The sequence below is a fragment of the Bufo bufo genome, chromosome 1 (assembly GCF_905171765.1).
Source record: "Bufo bufo chromosome 1, aBufBuf1.1, whole genome shotgun sequence".
In the NCBI taxonomy this organism is placed as follows: domain Eukaryota; kingdom Metazoa; phylum Chordata; class Amphibia; order Anura; family Bufonidae; genus Bufo; species Bufo bufo.
Window position 1 is genome coordinate 270,306,875 of NC_053389.1, and position 21,484 is coordinate 270,328,358.

At 47.8% G+C, this 21,484-nt stretch overlaps 1 protein-coding gene across 3 annotated transcripts in view; it reads left to right on the forward strand.

Annotated features, from left to right (window-relative positions):
* Positions 1–20,834, forward strand: part of PARP11 (poly(ADP-ribose) polymerase family member 11) — a 41,170-nt gene extending 20,336 nt beyond the window's left edge. For 2 of the 3 annotated variants that reach the window (XM_040439299.1, XM_040439290.1), the window contains exons 4-8: positions 5,335–5,455; positions 13,362–13,437; positions 15,677–15,880; positions 16,009–16,160; positions 19,404–20,834. In XM_040439299.1, the coding sequence (XP_040295233.1) occupies positions 5,335–5,455; positions 13,362–13,437; positions 15,677–15,880; positions 16,009–16,160; positions 19,404–19,717 (867 nt within the window). In that variant the 3' untranslated portion in view covers positions 19,718–20,834. The remainder of the gene's footprint in view (positions 1–5,334; positions 5,456–13,361; positions 13,438–15,676; positions 15,881–16,008; positions 16,161–19,403) is intronic. The other variant, XM_040439307.1, reaches the window with a different exon arrangement.
* The last annotated feature ends 650 nt before the right edge of the window (positions 20,835–21,484 follow it).

Genomic DNA, 21,484 nt, shown 5'->3' on the forward strand with positions numbered 1-21,484 from the left:
ATGAGACCACCCCTTTAACCACCTCAGCCCCCAGTGCTTAAACACCCTGAAAGACCAGGCCACTTTTTACACTTCTGACCTACACTACTTTCACCATTTATTGCTCGGTCATGCAACTTACCACCCAAATGAATTTTACCTCCTTTTCTTCTCACTAATAGAGCTTTCATTTGGTGGTATTTCATTGCTGCTGACATTTTTACTTTTTTTGTTATTAATCGAAATTTAACGATTTTTTTTGCAAAAAAATGACATTTTTCACTTTCAGTTGTAAAATTTTGCAAAAAAAATGACATCCATATATAAATTTTGCTCTAAATTTATTGTTCTACATGTCTTTGATAAAAAAAAAATGTTTGGGTAAAAAAAAAATGGTTTGGGTAAAAGTTATAGCGTTTACAAACTATGGTACAAAAATGTGAATTTCCGCTTTTTGAAGCAGCTCTGACTTTCTGAGCACCTGTCATGTTTCCTGAGGTTCTACAATGCCCAGACAGTACAAACACCCCACAAATGACCCCATTTCGGAAAGTACACACCCTAAGGTATTCGCTGATGGGCATAGTGAGTTCATAGAACTTTTTATTTTTTGTCACAAGTTAGCGGAAAATGATGATTTTTTTTTTTTTTTTTTTTTTTTTTCTTACAAAGTCTCATATTCCACTAACTTGTGACAAAAAATAAAAACTTCCATGAACTCACTATGCCCATCACGAAATACCTTGGGGTCTCTTCTTTCCAAAATGGGGTCACTTGTGGGGTAGTTATACTGCCCTGGCATTCTAGGGGCCCAAATGTGTGGTAAGGAGTTTGAAATCAAATTCTGTAAAAACTGACCAGTGAAATCCGAAAGGTGCTCTTTGGAATGTGGGCCCCTTTGCCCACCTAGGCTGCAAAAAAGTGTCACACATCTGGTATCTCCGTATTCAGTAGAAGTTGGGGAATGTGTTTTGGGGTGTCATTTTACATATACCCATGCTGGGTGAGATAAATATCTTGGTCAAATGCCAACTTTGTATAAAAAAATGGGAAAAGTTGTCTTTTGCCAAGATATTTCTCTCACCCAGCATGGGTATATGTAAAAAGACACCCCAAAACACATTCCCCAACTTCTCCTGAATACGGAGATACCAGATGTGTGACACTTTTTTGCAGCCTAGGTGGGCAAAGGGGCCCATATTCCAAAGAGCACCTTTCGGATTTCACTCGTCATTTTTTACAGAATTTGATTTCAAACTCCTTACCACACATTTGGGCCCCTAGAATGCCAGGGCAGTATAACTACCCCACAAGTGACCCCATTTTGGAAAGAAGAGACCCCAAGGTATTCGCTGATGGGCATAGTGAGTTCATGGAAGTTTTTATTTTTTGTCACAAGTTAGTGGAATATGAGACTTTGTATGAAAAAAAAAAAAAAAAAAAAAATCATCATTTTCCACTAACTTGTGACAAAAAATAAAAAATTCTAGGAACTCGCCATGCCCCTCACGGAATACCTTGGGGTGTCTTCTTTCCAAAATGGGGTCACTTGTGGGGTAGTTATACTGCCCTGGCATTTTCCAGGGGCCCTAATGTGTGGTAAGTAGGTAAATGACCAGTGAAATCCGAAAGGTGCTCTTTGGAATATGGGCCCCTTTGCCCACCTAGGCTGCAAAAAAGTGTCACACATCTGGTATCTCCGTACTCGGGAGAAGTTGGGGAATGTGTTTTGGGGTGTCATTTTACATATACCCATGCTGGGTGAGAGAAATATCTTGGCAAAAGACAACTTTTCCCATTTTTTTATACAAAGTTGGCATTTGACCAAGATATTTATCTCACCCAGCATGGGTATATGTAAAAAGACACCCCAAAACACATTCCCCAACTTCTCCTGAGTACGGCGATACCAGATGTGTGACACTTTTTTGCAGCCTAGATGCGCAAAGGGGCCCAAATTCCTTTTAGGAGGGCATTTTTAGACATTTGGATACCAGACTTCTTCTCACGCTTTGGGGCCCCTAGAATGCCAGGGCAGTATAAATACCCCACATGTGACCCCATTTTGGAAAGAAGACACCCCAAGGTATTCAATGAGGGGCATGGCGAGTTCATAGAAATTTTTTTTTTTTGGCACAAGTTAGCGGAAATTGATATTTTTTATTTTTTTCTCACAAAGTCTCCCGTTCCGCTAACTTGGGACAAAAATTTCAATCTTTCATGGACTCAATATGCCCCTCACGGAATACCTGGGGGTGTCTTCTTTCCGAAATGGGGTCACATGTGGGGTATTTATACTGCCCTGGCATTCTAGGGGCCCTAAAGCGTGAGAAGAAGTCTGGAATATAAATGTCTAAAAATTTTTACGCATTTGGATTCCGTGAGGGGTATGGTGAGTTCATGTGAGATTTTATTTTTTGTCACAAGTTAGTGGAATATGAGACTTTGTAAGAAAAAAAAATAATAATTCCGCTAACTTGGGCCAAAAAAATGTCTGAATGGAGCCTTACAGGGGGGTGATCAATGACAGGGGGGTGATCAATGACAGGGGGGTTGATCAATGACAGGGGGTTGATCAATAACAGGGGGGTGATCAATGACAGGGGGGGTGATCAATGACAGGGGGGGTGATCAATGACAGGGGGGGTGATCAATGACAGGGGGGGTGATCAATGACAGGGGTGGTGATCAATGACAGGGGGGTGATCAGGGAGTCTATATGGGGTGATAACCACAGTCATTTATCACGCCCGTGTAAGGCTTCATTCAGACGTCCGGATGCGTTTTGCGGATCCGATCCATCCATCAGTGGATCCGTAAAAATCATGCGGACGTCTGAATGGAGCTTTACAGGGGGGTGATCAATGACAGGGGGGTAATCAATGACAGGGGGGTGATCAGGGAGTCTATATGGGGTGATCACCACAGTCATTGATCATGCCCCTGTAAGGCTTCATTCAGACGTCCGGATGCGTTTTGCGGATCCGATCCATCTATCAGTGGATCCGTAAAAATCATGCGGACGTCTGAATGGAGCTTTACAGGGGGGTGATCAATGACAGGGGGGTAATCAATGACAGGGGGGTGATCAGGGAGTCTATATGGGGTGATCACCACAGTCATTGATCATGCCCCTGTAAGGCTTCATTCAGACGTCCGGATGCGTTTTGCGGATCCGATCCATCTATCAGTGGATCCGTAAAAATCATGCGGACGTCTGAATGGAGCTTTACAGGGGGGTAATCAATGACAGGGGGGTGATCAGGGAGTCTATATGGGGTGATAACCACAGTCATTGATCATGCCCCTGTAAGGCTTCATTCAGACGTCCGGATGCGTTTTGCGGATCCGATCCATCTATCAGTGGATCCGTAAAAATCATGCGGACGTCTGAATGGAGCTTTACAGGGGGGTGATCAATGACAGGGGGGTAATCAATGACAGGGGGGTGATCAGGGAGTCTATATGGGGTGATAACCACAGTCATTGATCATGCCCCTGTAAGGCTTCATTCAGACGTCCGGATGCGTTTTGCGGATCCGATCCATCTATCAGTGGATCCGTAAAAATCATGCGGACATCTGAATGGAGCTTTACAGGGGGGTGATCAGGGAGTCTATATGGGGTGATCACCACAGTCATTGATCATGCCCCTGTAAGGCTTCATTCAGACGTCCGGATGCGTTTTGCGGATCCGATCCATCTATCAGTGGATCCGTAAAAATCATGCGGACGTCTGAATGGAGCTTTACAGGGGGGTAATCAATGACAGGGGGGTGATCAATGACAGGGGGGTGATCAGGGAGTCTATATGGGGTGATAACCACAGTCATTGATCATGCCCCTGTAAGGCTTCATTCAGACGTCCGGATGCGTTTTGCGGATCCGATCCATCTATCAGTGGATCCGTAAAAATCATGCGGACGTCTGAATGGAGCTTTACAGGGGGGTGATCAATGACAGGGGGGTGATCAGGGAGTCTATATGGGGTGATCACCACAGTCATTGATCATGCCCCTGTAAGGCTTCATTCAGACGTCCGGATGCGTTTTGCGGATCCGATCCATCTATCAGTGGATCCGTAAAAATCATGCGGACGTCTGAATGGAGCTTTACAGGGGGGTAATCAATGACAGGGGGGTGATCAATGACAGGGGGGTGATCAGGGAGTCTATATGGGGTGATAACCACAGTCATTGATCATGCCCCTGTAAGGCTTCATTCAGACGTCCGGATGCGTTTTGCGGATCCGATCCATCTATCAGTGGATCCGTAAAAATCATGCGGACATCTGAATGGAGCTTTACAGGGGGGTGATCAGGGAGTCTATATGGGGTGATCACCACAGTCATTGATCATGCCCCTGTAAGGCTTCATTCAGACGTCCGGATGCGTTTTGCGGATCCGATCCATCTATCAGTGGATCCGTAAAAATCATGCGGACGTCTGAATGGAGCTTTACAGGGGGGTAATCAATGACAGGGGGGTGATCAATGACAGGGGGGTGATCAGGGAGTCTATATGGGGTGATCACCACAGTCATTGATCACGCCCCTGTAAGGCTTCATTCAGACGTCCGGATGCGTTTTGCGGATCCGATCCATCTATCAGTGGATCCGTAAAAATCATGCGGACATCTGAATGGAGCTTTACAGGGGGTTGATCAATGACAGGGGGGTAATCAATGACAGGGGGGTGATCAGGGAGTCTATATGGGGTGATCAGGGGTGATTAGGGGTGATCAGGGGCTAATAAGGGGTTAATAAGTGACGGGGGGGGGGGTGTAGTGTAGTGTAGTGGTGCTTGGTGGGACTTTACTGAGCTACCTGTGTCCTCTGGTGGTCGATCCAAACAAATGGGACCACCAGAGGACCAGGTAGCAGGTATATTAGACGCTGTTATCAAAACAGCGTCTAATATACCTGTTAGGGGTTAAAAAAAACACATCTCCAGCCTGCCAGCGAACGATCGCCGCTGGCAGGCTGGAGATCAACTCTCTTACCTTCCGTTCCTGTGAGCGCGCGCGCCTGTGTGCGCGCGTTCACAGGAAATCTCGCGTCTCGCGAGAGGACGCGCCGGCGCGTCCAGGAGGAATGAATCAACCACCTCCAGGACGCGTCTGTGCGTACAGCGGTCCGGAGGTGGTTAACTATATCCTTGAAATTTTTGTGTAATATCACACCCAGTCACATGAATGGGTCAACAGAGGTCCAGAGTGGGAGCTGCTCTTTTCAGGACTCAGGATATATGGATATTACAAATAGAGTATACACCAGTAATAAAGCAAAATAATGCTATTTGTAGGTCCACGCACGTACTCACCCGAGATGGTTCTCTTATCTTTGTGTTTTGTAGACAACGTCCACAGCCTATTGCTCCATAAGTAGCCAAGAGATTGAACAACACTACAAAGCAAATCCGCACGCTTCGGTAAACTTTAGGACCATGAAGTTCAACTACACATTAGATTTTATAGGTGAGCAGTTTTATTTCTTTCTTCTTTATACCCTAATAGTGGTTCTCATGGCGGGATGTCAATTTGTGGCAAAACTACAACTCTCAGCAAGTTGGGAGTTGCAATTTTGCAACATCTTGAGAACCATTTTAGCTACAGTCAGGTCCATAAATATTGGGACATCGACACAATTCTAACATTTTTGGCTCTATACACCACCACAATGGATTTGAAATGAAATGAACAACATGTGCTTTAACTGCAGACTGTTAGCTTTAATTTAAGGGGGATTTACATCCAAATCAGGTGACCGGTGCAGGATATGTAGCTAACTAGTATTTCTCGCCCATATTCCTTGGGGGACACAGGAAACCATGGGTATAGCTCTGCTCCCTAGGAGGCGTGACACTAAGTGAAAGCTGTAAGCCCCTCCTCCATCAGCTATACCCTTCAGCCTGGAGAGAGAGACTACCAGTTTTTGCTTAGTGTCCAAGGAGGCAAGACACTCCCTGCTTAGGCAGGGTTGTTTTCCTATAATTTTTTATTTTTGCGTTATTTGTTGTTTTTAATTCGGTTTTTTTCTACTTACAGGGACAACAGAGGCGCACTAGACCCCTCTGTTTTCTCCCGGGGTTGAGTCGCGCCAGTGCCGGTAATACCGCACTGCCGCCTCCCCCACAGAAGACAAGGTGGACCAGGGCAGCCTCGCTCCTCTGCGTCCCGCCAGCTCAAGGGTCGCCCGCACGCCAAGTCCCTCCCCCGGCTTCCTGCCACTGCGGTGCCAGTGGCTGAAGGGGCGACCCTGCTGGATGGATTGAGGGCGAAGACAGCGTATGGTGAGAGTGGCTGCTCCAGCCTCCCCTTCCCTCCCTCCCACCGCTGCTACATCTCTCCGTGGTGTCCATCAACCCCCCCCCCCCCCCTCCCCCATGGGCATATCGGGGCCGGCAACTTTACCGGCCATCATTTGGGGGGGACTTCGTTCTGGTGTTGCAGACCCAGAACAAGGTGGTTCTTAGGGGGGTGACTACCACTTCAACGGCAGGGCAGTCAGGGGGGCGGCTGTATGAGGAGTCGTCACATTCAGGCGGGGGCCGCTTACTTGGCGCGAACGGCACCTTTTCATGGCCGGCACTTCATCTACCTAGGGGGTTAAATCATTTTGCCGCGCGCGCGGCTCTGCTTCTCCTTCAGCGCGGCAAGGGGGGGGCGGAGCTTTCTACATGCGCTCCGCTACTTCCTGGTTCGTCGGGCTCCACAAGGTGCTGCGTGGAGCTCTCTCTCTCTGCCGTCCGATCCTGAAGCTATTCACCTCTGTGCCTGCCGCCTCTCCTCCACAGCCTCCCTTCAGTCTGCTGCCCTTGCTGTCTGCTGCTTGCATCATCTGGGTCTGGTAGGACTGTTAACCCCATCCGTGCCACCAGTACTGTTACTTGGGTGTGATCCCCGTTTTTTTCACCTGGGGTCTCCCACTTTAAGTGCAACTTTTTTTTCCACCATGTCAGACCCTTCTGCAGCTGCCAAGCCTTGGTACCATGCCTGTACCGCTTGTAGGGAAGCCTTTCCCCGGGGGCAGTCTGATCCGCACTGTCCTGCATGCCGAGCTCCACCGCAGCCTCAGTCGCCCGCTGTGTCGCTCCCTGCTTCCTCTGACCCGCCTGACTGGGCTAGATCCCTGTCCCAGGCCGTGGAAAGCCTCACTCAGGTCGTGGGCCGCCTAATAGACAGGCCGCCTACCCCGCAGGACGCCACTCTTACTGTCGCGCCCTCCGGGTCCATCGCTTCTGCCGCTGCGGCGGGTTCACCCTCTCTTAGTGACCCTTCCCGAGCTAGGCACTCTCAGAAGCGTTTTAGAGTAGAGCGAGCCTCCTCCTCGGATGCCTCCCTCTCCCCGCCACGCGTGCGCACTCAGACGAGCCTCTCCTCTCCAAAGGATTCGCTCTCTGAAGGTGAATTGGCGGTTTCAGATTTGGAAATGGACTCGGCCCTGCCGTCCAAGCTAGCCTCAGCGATGGGTCAGCTCATCTCTGATATTCGTGACACCTTTAAGGTGCAAGATGACCCCCCTAGCTCTGACGCAGCTAGCGTCTCCTTTATCAGACCCAGGCAGGCCTCAAAAGTTTTTCCAATCCACTCTGATTTCTCCTCCGTGGTGTCTAAGGCTTGGGCTCGCCCGGACGCCCGTTTTGTCAACCCCAAGAAGCTGGACATTTGCTATCCTTTTCCGGCCGATGTCGTGGCCACCTGGTCGTCCCCACCCAAGGTGGACCCCCCTGTGGCCCGTTTGTCAAAGAACACGGCCATCCCTGTTCCCGACGGGTCCTCTCTTCAGTCAGCGGAGGACCGTCGCATGGAGACCCTTTCCAAGGGCATTTTTGCTGCCTCCGGTTCTGCCCTCAGAGCGGTTTTTGCCTCTGCTTGGGCAGGTAAAGCAATCTCTGCTTGGGGTGCGCAGCTGGAACAGGAGTTGGACTCGGACGTCCCCATCCAGGACCTATGTTCCTTGGCCCAGCTTATTATTCGGGGCGGGAATTTTGTGTGTGAGGCCTCCCTTGATGCGGGAGCCCTTATTGCACGCTCCTCCGCCCTGGCGGTTTCCGTCAGGAGGGAGCTCTGGCTGAAGGTTTGGAAAGCGGACGCTGCCTCCAAACGTTCCTTGGCGGGGCTACCGTTTGCGGGTTCCCGCCTTTTCGGGGTCCGCCTAGACGAGCTTATTTCGGAGGCCACGGGTGGTAAAAGCACCCATCTTCCTCAACCCCAAGCCAGGGGCGCCCCCCGCGGACGCCCCGGTGCGTCTCGTTTTCGGTCCTCCCGCAGGAACTCTGGGGCTCCCCCCGCAGCTGCCGCTTCGGCCCCTCCCCAGGATAAGCGTAGGAAGCCGTTTTTTCGGGCGCAGCCCTCCTGGCGCAGGCCGCAGGCTGCCCGCACACCCGCAGCAAAGCAGTCCTCTGCCTGAAGGCGCGCCCCCACCCACCCGGGTGGGGGGCCGGCTCCTCCTTTTCAGGGACGTCTGGATGGCTCACGTCTCCGACGCCTGGGCTCTCGAAATTGTGTCCTCCGGATACAAAATCGAATTCGCGTCCTTCCCTCCAGATCGGTTCTTTCGCTCCCGCCCGCAGCGGGACCCGAAAAGCGCGGCTGCGTTCTCCGCGGCTGTTCAAGCCTTACTGGACAGAGGGGTGATTACCCCCGTTCCTCTAGAGGAAAGGTTCCAAGGGTTCTATTCGAACCTCTTTGTAGTTCCCAAGAAGGGAGGTTCGGTGCGGCCCATTTTGGACCTCAAAAAGCTCAACCGTTTTCTCCTCCTTCGACGGTTTCGGATGGAGTCCCTCCGTTCCGCGGTGGCTTCCCTGGAGCGGGGAGACTTCATGTCTTCCATCGATATACAGGATGCCTACCTCCATGTTCCGGTAGCCCGGTGTCACCATCGCTTCCTCCGATTCGCCGTGGGGGACCTCCACTTCCAATTTGTCGCCCTTCCCTTTGGGCTGGCAACAGCCCCCCGGGTGTTCACCAAGGTCCTGGCCCCGGTTTTGGCCTTACTCCGTTCCAGGGGTGTTTTTCTGCTACCGTACTTGGACGATATCCTCATCAAGGCTCCGTCCCTTTCTCAAGCGGTTGCCAGCGTGGATCTCACTCTAGAGACTCTGGCGAGGTTCGGTTGGGTCATCAACTTCCCCAAGTCCTCCCTTCCCCCCTCCAGACAACTGGTCTTCCTGGGAATGCTTTTAGACACGGGAGCGGCGGAGGTACGTCTTCCCTCGGAAAAACGATTGACCCTCCGCCGGGCGATTCGGGGTCTCCTTCTCCACCGTCGACCGTCCTTCCGCTTCTGCATGCGGGTCTTGGGGCAGATGGTTGCCTGCTTCGAGGCGATCCCATTTGCGCAGTTTCACTCCCGCCCTCTCCAACGGGCGATCCTCTCCTCCTGGGACAAATCGCCGCAGTCTCTGGATCATCCCTTCCATCTATCGCCTCCGGTGCGGTCATCTCTCCGCTGGTGGTTACAGTCCCCTCTTCTGGGCAGGTCCTTTCTGCCGCTCAACTGGTTGGTGGTTACAACCGATGCCAGTCTCTTGGGCTGGGGAGGCGTGTTTCCTCCCCGATCCGTCCAGGGCATTTGGTCTCCATCGGAGTCCAAACTCTCGATCAATGTCCTGGAGCTGAGAGCGGCCCTTCTGTCTCTGCGACACTGGACTCATCTGCTGAAGGGTCATCCAGTTCGTGTGCAATCGGACAACGCCACGGCCGTGGCATACATAAACCACCAGGGGGGCACTCGCAGCGCTGCAGCGATGCGGGAGGTCACCAGCATTCTCCGTTGGGCGGAAGCCCACGTCCCGGCTCTATCGGCAATTTTTATTCCAGGGGTGGACAATTGGGCGGCGGACTTCCTCAGTCGCACCACTGTCGACCCCGGCGAGTGGTCTCTTCACCCGGAGGTATTCGAGGCCATTTGTCTTCGTTGGGGCATGCCGGACGTGGACCTCATGGCCTCCAAGTTCAATCACAAGGTCCCCGCCTATCTGTCCAGGGCCAGGGATCCGGGAGCTTGCGGAGCCGACGCCCTCGTTCGTCCTTGGCGAGGCTTCGCGCGTCCGTACATATTCCCTCCCATCCCACTCCTGCCCAAGGTCCTTCGGAAGATCGCGGCGGAGGGCGTCTCGGTGATTCTGGTCGCTCCGGACTGGCCCCGCCGGTCTTGGTATGCCGACCTCATGCTGCTCCTGGCAGACGCGCCCTGGCCGCTGCCCGCCAGGGAAGATCTTCTCTCTCAGGGACCGATCTTCCACCCGCGTTTAAGGTCCCTACGTTTGACGGCGTGGTTGTTGAGACCACCGTCTTGACACGTAGGGGTTTTTCTGCGGACGTCGTCCGCACCATGATCCGTGCCCGCAAGCCGTCCTCTTCTAGGATCTATTATAGGACCTGGAGGACCTATTTGGGGTTCTGTGCCGATCTGGGGATTCCTCCGCTCCGCTTTTTTCTCCCCACTGTTTTGTCCTTCCTGCAGAGCGGACTCGCCCAGGGTCTGGGTCTTAGTTCTTTGAAGGGCCAGGTGTCTGCGCTGTCCATTTTGTTTCAGCGCCCACTGGCCCCCCTTGGTCCTGTCAAGACCTTCCTTCAGGGCGTGGCTCACGCGGTTCCCCCGTACCGCCCTCCGGTACCGCTCTGGGACCTGAACCTGGTTCTCTCAGCGCTCCAGGCTTCTCCTTTCGAGCCTCTGCGGACGGTTTCCTTGCGACTTTTGTCCTGCAAGGTTATTTTCCTTGTGGCCGTCACCTCTCTTCGGAGGGTGTCCGAATTGGCTGCACTCTCCTGTCTGGAACCTTTCCTAGTGTTCCACCAGGACAAGGTGGTCCTTCGTCCGGTCCCTTCCTTCCTTCCTAAGGTGGTCTCCGCCTTTCATCTGAACGAGGACATCGTTCTCCCCTCTTTGTGTCCTTCCCCTTCCCACCCCCGGGAGAGGGAGCTTCATCGCCTGGACGTTGTCAGGGCGCTCAAGGTTTACCTGGAGGTAACCAGCTCTTTCAGGCGTACTGACTCGCTCTTTGTGGTTCCGGAGGGGTCGCGCAGAGGGATGGCGGCATCCAAAGTTGCTATCGCCCGTTTTGTCAAGATGGCTGTTACTGAGGCTTATCTCGCCAAGGGCAAGGTTCCGCCCCTCGGTGTTACCGCTCACTCCACTAGAGCGGTCGGGGCTTCCTGGGCTCAGAGGAATCGGGCTTCTACGGAGCAGATTTGCAAGGCGGCCACTTGGTCCTCCTTGCACACCTTCACCAAGTTCTACAGGGTGCATACTCATGCGTCGGCTGACGCTGCTTTAGGCCGTCTGGTGTTGCAGGTGGCAGTTGATTGATGCCTCCGGTGTTGGTCTAGTTTGTTCTGGTCCCTCCCTTCTGGGACTGCTCTGGAACGTCCCATGGTTTCCTGTGTCCCCCAAGGAATATGGGCGAGAAAAGGAGACTTTTGTATTACTTACCAGTAAAGTCTCTTTCTCGCTCTTCCTTGGGGGACACAGCACCCGCCCTTCATTTGGGTTTACAGTTGTGGTTCCGGCTTGGTTGCCCCCGTTGGGGCTTGTCGGTTCTTTTTTCCGGTTGGTGGTTATCTTTCACTACTTGGACACGCAACTGGTAGTCTCTCTCTCCAGGCTGAAGGGTATAGCTGATGGAGGAGGGGCTTACAGCTTTCACTTAGTGTCACGCCTCCTAGGGAGCAGAGCTATACCCATGGTTTCCTGTGTCCCCCAAGGAAGAGCGAGAAAGAGACTTTACTGGTAAGTAATACAAAAGTCTCCTTTTGTTTTAGGGGCCATTCACACATCTGTGTGTGTTTTGCGGCTCCATGGACCCGCAAAACACTGACACCGGCAATGTGCGTTTCGCATCTTGCGGACCGCACATCGCCGGCACTTAATAGAAAATACCTATTCTTGTCCGCAATTCTAATTGCTCCTCGGAATTGCGGACCTGGAAGTGTGGTTCCGTATTTCCAGATCCATAAAAATGAATGGGTCCGCAATTCCGTTCCACAAAATGTGGAACGAAATTGCAGATGTGTAAATGGAGCCTTTATACGCGTTATTGGTATATCTGCAAGGTTAGATGCCGATTCCGATAATGTACAAAATCCGGAATATTGGCCGATAATATCGGTAGTTCCAATAATCAGGAAAAGGAAGGAATAGAGGCTCACCCGACTGGAGGTATGGATAGGTGCTCTAGTCACGTATTGACCCACCCGGTCAAGAGGAGAAGCAAGAATTGGATATAAAATAATACAATAGCGAATAAGAACACTTAGGTAATGAATATAATTTGTATAAAATCACAGATGAGATCACTTGAATAAAATCACGAGTATATAAAATCGCAAATATGAACACCTGTAAAAAATCGCAAAAAAGATAAATAAAGAACCTATAAAAAGTCGCATAAGATATCTATATCTATATATATATATATATAATATATATATATATATATATATATATATATATATATATATAATGTACATACATAAAATAGCAATTGAAAGGTAAAAATGAAATTCGCTATATGAATGAATGAAGTATAGTCCCAAATCCTATAGCTTATGGGTGATATTCGAGTAGTCCTTTTATTCGATGTTGAGCAGATAATGTCCACACTTTTAACTATGATAGGCAATGTCAATTCAGATTAAGATGTTGAAAAGGTGACTTTTTTCAGATATTACAATCTAATAATAAGTCGATAATAGTTGTTTGTCGGTCTGCACCTACGCTACTATGTGGCGTCCCACGGAGCTGGCAGTAACTGACCTTACCTCCCTCCTGTGAATGACTCAAGCCGTGTTCTTATTATTCTGCTTGTTTATGGTGTCCAGGAAACAATAGCAGAATCTATTTCGGATTAAGTTAATCTTAATTTTATGTATTTTTGTCCCCTTCTAAAACCTCCATATCGGGGAATCAGAGTTGTCCCGCTCACAATTTCCACTTTGTCTAAATCTTAGTATTCATAAATCTGTCGCAGTCTAAAAAGGCATGGGGTTTATCACACTGTCTGATGCTGAAGGATAAGTTATACCACCTGTGCCGTTTCACAGTGTAAACCACACCCCTTTCCTGAGCAGCCATGCCCACTTACCCAGGGCCCTATTAGACTGCTTGATTTTCAGGCCAATTATTTGGAACGAGCGTTCAAGCTCGTTCCTGATGATTGGGCCGTGTAATCGCTTAGCAGATGAATGAGCAAGCGTCGGTTCGTCGGCCGATGGCCTGATTATCGGCAGCACATCTCCCTGTGTAAAAACCTGAATACCGCAGTCGTTGCTCCCGCTGTCAGCAAATATGCCCCTTTGTTTTTTCCTACTTTTCGTGATGCGTCCATTGATCAGAAGAGTTAGCTCATTATTCTTCTTCTCTTCACTCCTTGTGCAGGCATGAAACAGACCAATCTATGCACCGGAAAACAAAGGCCAGTAAAGCGAGCCCCGTTTTCAATTTCTGCTTTCAGGTAATTGGGTTCAGTTTCTAAAAATCATACTGACAGTGGTGATGGAAGAATGTCTGATGTATGGTGGAAAGCTTACAATATAGCATAGATGGCTTATACAAAGCTGGGCCCTTCATTCTGCTGACTGGCAGGGAAATTGGGGGTCAGCCTGGAACACCCCTGTAATACACAGCCGAGTCACATTATTATAACCACTTCCTACTTTTGACATCGGTAGCTCATGAAGGAAGTCACGTGTGGTGAGTTGGCTTGGTGGGTATATAAGGTGTGTGATAAGCTGTTTGCACACATATCCCTCGTTGCTGTCATGGGTCTAAGGGGCGATTTTATCAGAGTTGTAAAAAGAGATGAATATTGGCTTTCGGGTCAAGGGTAGAGCTATTTCTGAAACTGCGCAGTTTGTGAACTGTCCGCATGCTGCTGTGGTGAAAGTGTAGGGTGAGTGGACAAATGGCACCACTGTGAATAAGTGACTTGGAAATTGCGGAGCACTGTTGTCAGAGGTGAACGTCGGACTGACACACTACAGTGGAACAGCTCGCCGCCAAAAGGAACCAGAGTGCTACCAAACGTGTCTAAAAAAGTTCAATAGAACCTAATGCGTATGGGGCTCTGAAGCAGATGGATGGGGACTGCACCGTCTGCAGAAAAGGCTTCCATTTTCATGGCCGTATCGGACTTGGACCTCTGCTGATTGGCAAAGGGTTGCCTTCTACGATGAGTTACATTTTCTGCTTCATGGAACAGATGAGTGAACGTCAGATGGTGTCAGGCGAGAAACATCAGAGAATAAACACCCTGCAACCTTTGCTGGAAAAACACAAGCTGGTGGTGGCATTTCTGACATCCTCTGGGGACACTCATCCCTGTGGAAGGCACTCTCAACCGATCTGGGTATGAATCCATCCTTGCAGATCTCCATGCTGATTGTCTTCCCTGGGGAGGATGGGATCTTCCAGAAAGACTATGCCGCATACCACACGGCTAGAAGTGTCCAACATTGGTTGGAAGAGCATGACCAGGACTTTCAGGTACTTCCCTGGCCCCCTAATTCCCCAGACTTGAACCCAATGGAGTATTTATGGGACCACCTTATTCATTCTATGGATCCTCCCCCACACCCCCTCCAGCAGCTGTGGGATGCACTGCAGTCAGCATGGCTCCACATACCTGTGACAACCTACCAGGACCTTATTGAGTCACCCCCCCAGCCCGTCTAGCTGCTGTCCATACTGCACATGGTGGTTAATCTGGATATTAACTGGTGCTCATAACAATGTGACTCGACTATGTATAATGTTGGTTGAATCCTACCTCAGCACCGCATGTGAGTGAAATATTCCGTCCATAGGTGCTGTATTCAGAAAACGGTAGCAGATTCTTAATCAAGACTATTGTAGACTTGCTTTGAGTTATTTTTGATGCATTGGTGTAACATAAAATAATAGCAAAGGTGAATATAACTTTGACTTGAATAATAGTGATACTATACGAGAGAATTGTTATTTATGCAGTTCTCTTAAAGGGGTGGTCCAATCCCTAACTCACAATTTAAAGGGGGTCTTCCTGTCTCAGACACTGGGATATTACATCAATATCAGATAGGAATGGATCCCAGAGATGGGACCTGCACCTAGCTACAAAACAGGGTCCCTGAAGTGAAGGAGAGCAAACTGTGCTATGGGTGAATGGAGAGCACACCGGCCACCTCTACATTCGCCGCTATGGGACTACCGGAAACGGCCAAGCCAGGGCTAAACTATTTTCGGAACTCCCACAGTTTTGAATGGAGTATAGCTGTGCATGCACAGCTGTTGGTCCTTCACTTCGGAGCTCCCATTCTTCAGAGAGGTGCAGGTCCCACCTATAGTACCCAGTCCTATCTGACATTGATGGCATATCCTATTTCTGAGATGGCAATACCCCTTTACGGGGTTGTCTGGCCATGGAGCCAACAATCCCCATCTTCCATATCTGTGTCCCTGAACCTAAAAAAGCAGATTCAGCTGCCACTGCTCCGTTCCCAGACATTTCTGGCCCTGTGGGACCAGTAAGTGGTCACGGCGGCCACACATGGGCTTGAATATTACGTCACAGCCGTGAGGTAGCGTTCAAGCCGTTAAACATGTACCTGTTTAATACATGTTATGTCACCCACCTACGTATATTACATCAGTGGTATAGATGTATGTGCAGATTCTCCGATATTTTATGTCACGAGTATTTCTTTCTGTCCTAGTTACATCTGTGACAATGGATCTATTCCTATGCCGTCTCACTGGGAACACGTGAATAACTCTGAGCCCTATCAGCTCATTCCATTGATCAAGTGTTGTAATGAGTATAATGAAGTGGCCAATCTATTTGGAGACTCCATGGATAAGAACCGGATTGCAAATATTCTTAGGATACAAAATCTAGATTTATGGGAGTTTTACTGCAGGTAAGCTCTGCCGCCACTGACCGTTTCTGCCCGATACGTATCAACCTCCTATCCGCCTTCATACATATGCAACCCAGTGTGTTTTTGCCTATGTCATAATGGTGGACGTTTTTACATGTTCCTTATAGAAAGAAAGCTCAGCTGAAGAAGAAGAAGGGTCTGTCTCAGATTGCAGAAGAGATGCTGTTTCACGGGACGAGTAATGAGTTTGTTAATGCCATCTGTATCCATAACTTTGACTGGAGGATTAATGGGATACATGGAGCTGTGTATGGGAAAGGTGAGATTCTCCCCATAACTCCCTTTCACTTCTTCCTTTTGTCTTAGACACACCCCCGCTTATATAACCCACTTATGTCCCACCCCTGCGCTATCCTTCTCGCTATATTCATAGTGTTTTCTCTCGTGGTTCCCCCCCCTTTCCCTGTGTTGTCTACTTGAGGCCCTTTTCCCCATATTGAGCCCTGTCGTCTTGTCTGGTTTTATAAAGCAGCATTCACACACTGCACATAGATTGTGGATTTGTACAGCTCCCACAGAGTTCAATCTTAAATCCATCTGTAGCAAGCTTCCTCTAGTAGTTGCTGTGGGCAGCCAGAATTTTACCATTTAAAGATAACCTTTCCCCTTTCCTGACATGTCTGTGTTACTATTGACTACTTGCATCTCCCTTGTAATAACAATCCTGGAGCATCTATGATGTGCCATTCCTTTATTATTCCTGCTAGAAGTATCAATGAATTGCTAGCAGTTTGCAATGAAGGTGCAGATGGGTGTTACTTGTAGGGGCTGTGTCCCTGCACAGTCTGACATTATCCAATTAGTGCTGCCAGTGTCAGACTGTGTAAGGACACCCCCCCCCAACTGGTAACACCCATCTGCACCTTCTAGAAATTAAAGAGAACCCGTCAACCTGAAAATGTAATGTAATCTGACAGCAGCATGTTATGGAGCAGGAGGAACTGGGCGGATTGATATACTGTTTTATAGAAAATATTCAGCAATAGGGGGTCATTTCTTAAGATAGGCGTTAGTCTTAAGCCCCTGTGCTGGCGGTGGATCCACCAAAGTTTTGAAGAGGCGCCGGTCTCTACATAACCTCAGCGTATCCAGTGCTGGTCTAAATGTAAGATGGCTTCCTTGCTGGCTTACATTTAGACCATTTTCTATGCCTAAAACAGACATAGAGAATGATGAATGAAATGGGCCTACCAGCCCATCCCCTTCCTCACCCACATTTTTAAACCTGGCATGAGCAAGGAAAAGTCGCAGATTGCGGCGCAAATTACCTCCTGATCGTAAATGATCTCTTTCAATTCCTGCTCATTCTGCATTCGGCCCTATTAGTTATTGACAGCCTTCCCTCTATGACTGTGTATACAAAGTTGGCTGTCAATCACTGATAGGCCCGCCTCCTGGACTTCTAAATGTATAAAAAAAAAAGGTTTTACTGAATCTTTTCCTGTAAAACGATAGATCAATCTGCTCAGCTCCCCCTGCTCTATAGCATACTGCCTGTATCTCAAACGCCATGTTCCATATGACAGGTTCCCTTTCATTTGTAACTTTTAGCAGGAATAATAAAGGAATAGCACAGCACAGTCATATGACTAGAGGTTCCACAATTTTTATGACTTGCTAAATGGAAGTACAGGGTGGGCCATTTATATGGATACACCTTAATAAAATGGGAATAGTTGGTGATATTAACTACCTGTTTGTGGCACATTAGTATATGTGAGGGGGGAAACTTTTCAAGATGGGTGGTGACCATGGCGGCCATTTTGAAGTTGGCCATTTTGAATCCAACTTTTGATTTTTCAATAGGAAGAGTGTCATGTGACACATCACTTATTGGGAATTTCACAAGAAAAACAATGGTGTGCTTGGTTTTAACGTAACTTTATTCTTTCATGAGTTATTTACAAGTTTCTGACCACTTATAAAATGTGTTCAATGTGCTGCCCATTGTGTTGGATTGTCAATGCAACCCTCTTCTCACACTCTTCACACACTGATAGCAACACCGCAGGAGAAATGCTAGCACAGGCCTCCAGTATCCGTAGTTTCAGGTGCTGCACATCTTGTATCTTCACAGCATAGACGATTGCCTTCAGATGATACGAGATGTGCAGCACCTGAAACTACGGATACTGGAAGCCTGTGCTAGCATTTCTCCTGCGGTGTTGCTATCAGTGTGTGAAGAGTGGGAGAAGAGGGTTGCATTGATAATCCAACACAATGGGCAGCACATTGAACACATTTTATAAGTGGTCAGAAACTTGTAAATTACTCATGAAAGAATAAAGTTACGTTAAAACCATTTCTTGTGAAATTCCCAATAAGTGATGTGTCACATGACCCTCTTCCTATTGAAAAAAACAAAAGTTGGATTCAAAATGGCCGCCATGGTCACCACCCATCTTGAAAAGTTTCCCCCCTCACATATTAACTTCCTGTTTGTGGCACATTTAGTATATCACCAACCATTCCCATTTTATTAAGATGTATCCATATAAATGGCCCACCCTGTAGTTACTAAAACAGACATGTCAGGAGAGGTTATAGGCCTTCTTTAAATAGATTTTCTTTAAAGGGAAAAATCTATAAAAAAAAATTAAAGAGATTTCCCAGTAATATAGATTTTTAAGCAAATGACCGCAGCCTCTCCCCTGAAATAAAAGATTCATACTGACCTGCTACACACCGCTCTGGTCCTTTGTGCTGCCTCAGTCTTACTGTCCCTGCACTGTACAGCCAGCTGGCCATGGGCATGGTCGCAAGCGCCGATCTAGCCAATGACTGGCTCTAGCAGTGATGTGCTGCTTGTGGCCATTTCACCGCTAAAGCCAGTCATTGGTTGGAGTGGTGCTTGTGACAATGCCCATGCACTGCCAGATGTAAACAGTGCGGGGACCGGAATATGGAGGCGGCGAGGAGGACCGAAGCAGCGTGGAGCAGGTAAGTTTTTCTATTTTGAGGGGCTGAACGTACCTGATGCCCTCCTTATGATCTGTCCTGCCACCCTTCTGCTGGCTACCTCAGTCTCAGACTATGCGTGCAGCGATTGTCACCCACTCTGCCCTTGGATGGACCAGCTCCCAATACACAGTGCCTATGTCATCGGTACTGGTCCACCCCGAGGGGGGCGGGTCCTTGGTGACCTGAAGCCATCATTTGGATAAAAATAAAATAATAAGTCTGCAGAATCATCCCTACCAGGCAGTATCTCTGCTTTAATAAGGTTGATACTAGAGACAGATGCTCTTTAAAGGAAAGTATAATAATAAAAAATAAAAAAAATTGTTTTTTATACATTAGAATTTTATTTTTAGGGGTTGGAAAACTCCTTTAATGCTATGGATGTGTGAAGAGAAGCTGGTGATCAACATCTGGAAATGTCCAGAATTTCTGATTGCCAGTAACGCTCAATAACCCATAAACTGTCCAGTTTCAGCCTTACTTTCCTCTTATTGCACTGTATGGTCAGCTCTGAATTTTTAATTTTTTTTTTACATTTCAGGTACATATTTCGCAAAGAACGCATCCTTATCAAGCCAGTACTGTAAAAACACGGGCAAGCACGGGCCAACGCTGAAACTGCATGGAGTCACCTCGGACTGCTTTCAGTTCTTCTCTAAGAAATCCATGTTTTTGGCTCGAGTCGTGGTGGGGGAACACGCCACTGGAGACAGCAAGTACATCCGACCGCCATCGAAGGATGGCAGCCTCACGAACCTGTATGACAGCTGTGTGGATAATCCCTTCTCTCCACTCATTTACGTCATATTTGACAGCAATCAGATCTACCCGGAATATCTAATACACTTCGATTGACATTTTGGTTTTTTTTTTGTGTTTATTATTAGACCATAATAGCCAAGAGGACTGAGACTAAATCTACTGTGGATGGGTATCCAATGCAAGTCTGATGATCCGGCACTCGGTAGTCTGGCACGCCACCCAGTCTGACAGTGTTGTACCATCAGGATTGTGTCATATGGTGTCCAATATACAAATCTATGACTTTTTCTCCAGGACCCCCGCAGCTCCTATTTGTGGTTATCCATAAGGCATTTAAAGCGACAGTTCAGGACTTTGTGTGATGCCAAACTGCACAAAACCTTGCCTTCTGTGGAACTGAAATCACCTACTTGAAAACCTGGTAGCGCGGGATTCTCTAGGAACATTTTATCACCATTTCATATTTGTGCCCACACCCCTTGTGGTTCCCCATTTCTTTGGAGGACTGAAGTTTATTGTGATGACTGCTGTGCAAGTCAGTGATTTATTTTGTATGTGTTTTACAGCAAGCACTGTATGTTATCCAGGCAGAGCTGTTCTGTGTTGTGTCCAATGTCATAGAAAATAATCCACAGGGCGAAGCCTGTTAACAATAAGGCCTTACAGGAAAGGCTGATGATGTAGCAGGGTTAAATTTGTATTGTAACATCTTTGATGTAGCAGAGATGAATGTGTTATTTAAGAGCATTTCTTTGCTGACTAAGGGTTTAGGTGCTTAGAACACCTATTTTCAAATACCGTACAAGGAAATTCTGAGTTATTACATGGGAGTACCCCCATTCAGGACCCTGGCCAGAGCGGACGGTAAAAAAAAAAAGAAAAGGCTTCAACTCTGAAGGCCCATCACCTCCTTGCATGAACAGCCCATTGATTTGAATGATCAGCATGCAATGCCTAATTTCCCCTGTGGTGGCACTGCAGGCAAATTGAACAGTTGCTGCTAGATTGCCCTACTGACTATAGCTGATTGCTGACATCCTGTGGTCATCTTACAATACTGTGTGTTTTTTTTTTTTTTATGCAGTCCAATATAAAACCACAGATTATATCAGCATGAATTATACCACATGACAAGTTCAGCTCTGCCACATCTGTTTATATTAACACCTACCAAATTCAAGGGCCAAAAAAAGTTCTCCGATTTACGCCCCAGAATATAACACCAAAGAAATAGCAATAGCCGGCGATATATAAATTAACAATTCTTAATTATAACATAATTCTTTTGAAATTACATATTAAAAATAATTCTCAGGTAGTCACAGAGAACATGGGACAAAATGCCCAGGCAGGCAATGTGGGCTGACAATTAAAGAAATGATATTACTTTCTATAAACAGCATACATATAGGAGCAATACACACAATATTATATAGTAAAGTGCTTGGACACGTGGCTGGTATGATATTGTTATACTGTGATTTACTTAGGATTGACATACTAATAAAGTGTATGTTTACTTGCATAAGCCCTTTACTATATAATATTGTGTGTATTGCTCCTATATGTATGCTGTTTATAGAAAGTAATAGATTTCTTTAATTGCCTGCCTGGGCGTTTTGTCCCATGTTCTCTGTGACCACCTGAGAATTATTTTTAATATGTACCGTAATTTTTAAAAAATCATGTGATAATTAAGAATTGTTTATATATATCCCGCTATTGCTATTTCTTTGGTATTACACATCTGTTTATTTGTCTATGAATTATCTGTATCACCCCTGTAATACATTGTGCATGTCCAAAATGCAAGGGTCATGCTGGGACAGGTAGTGCAATTCAAAATGGCCACTTACTTGT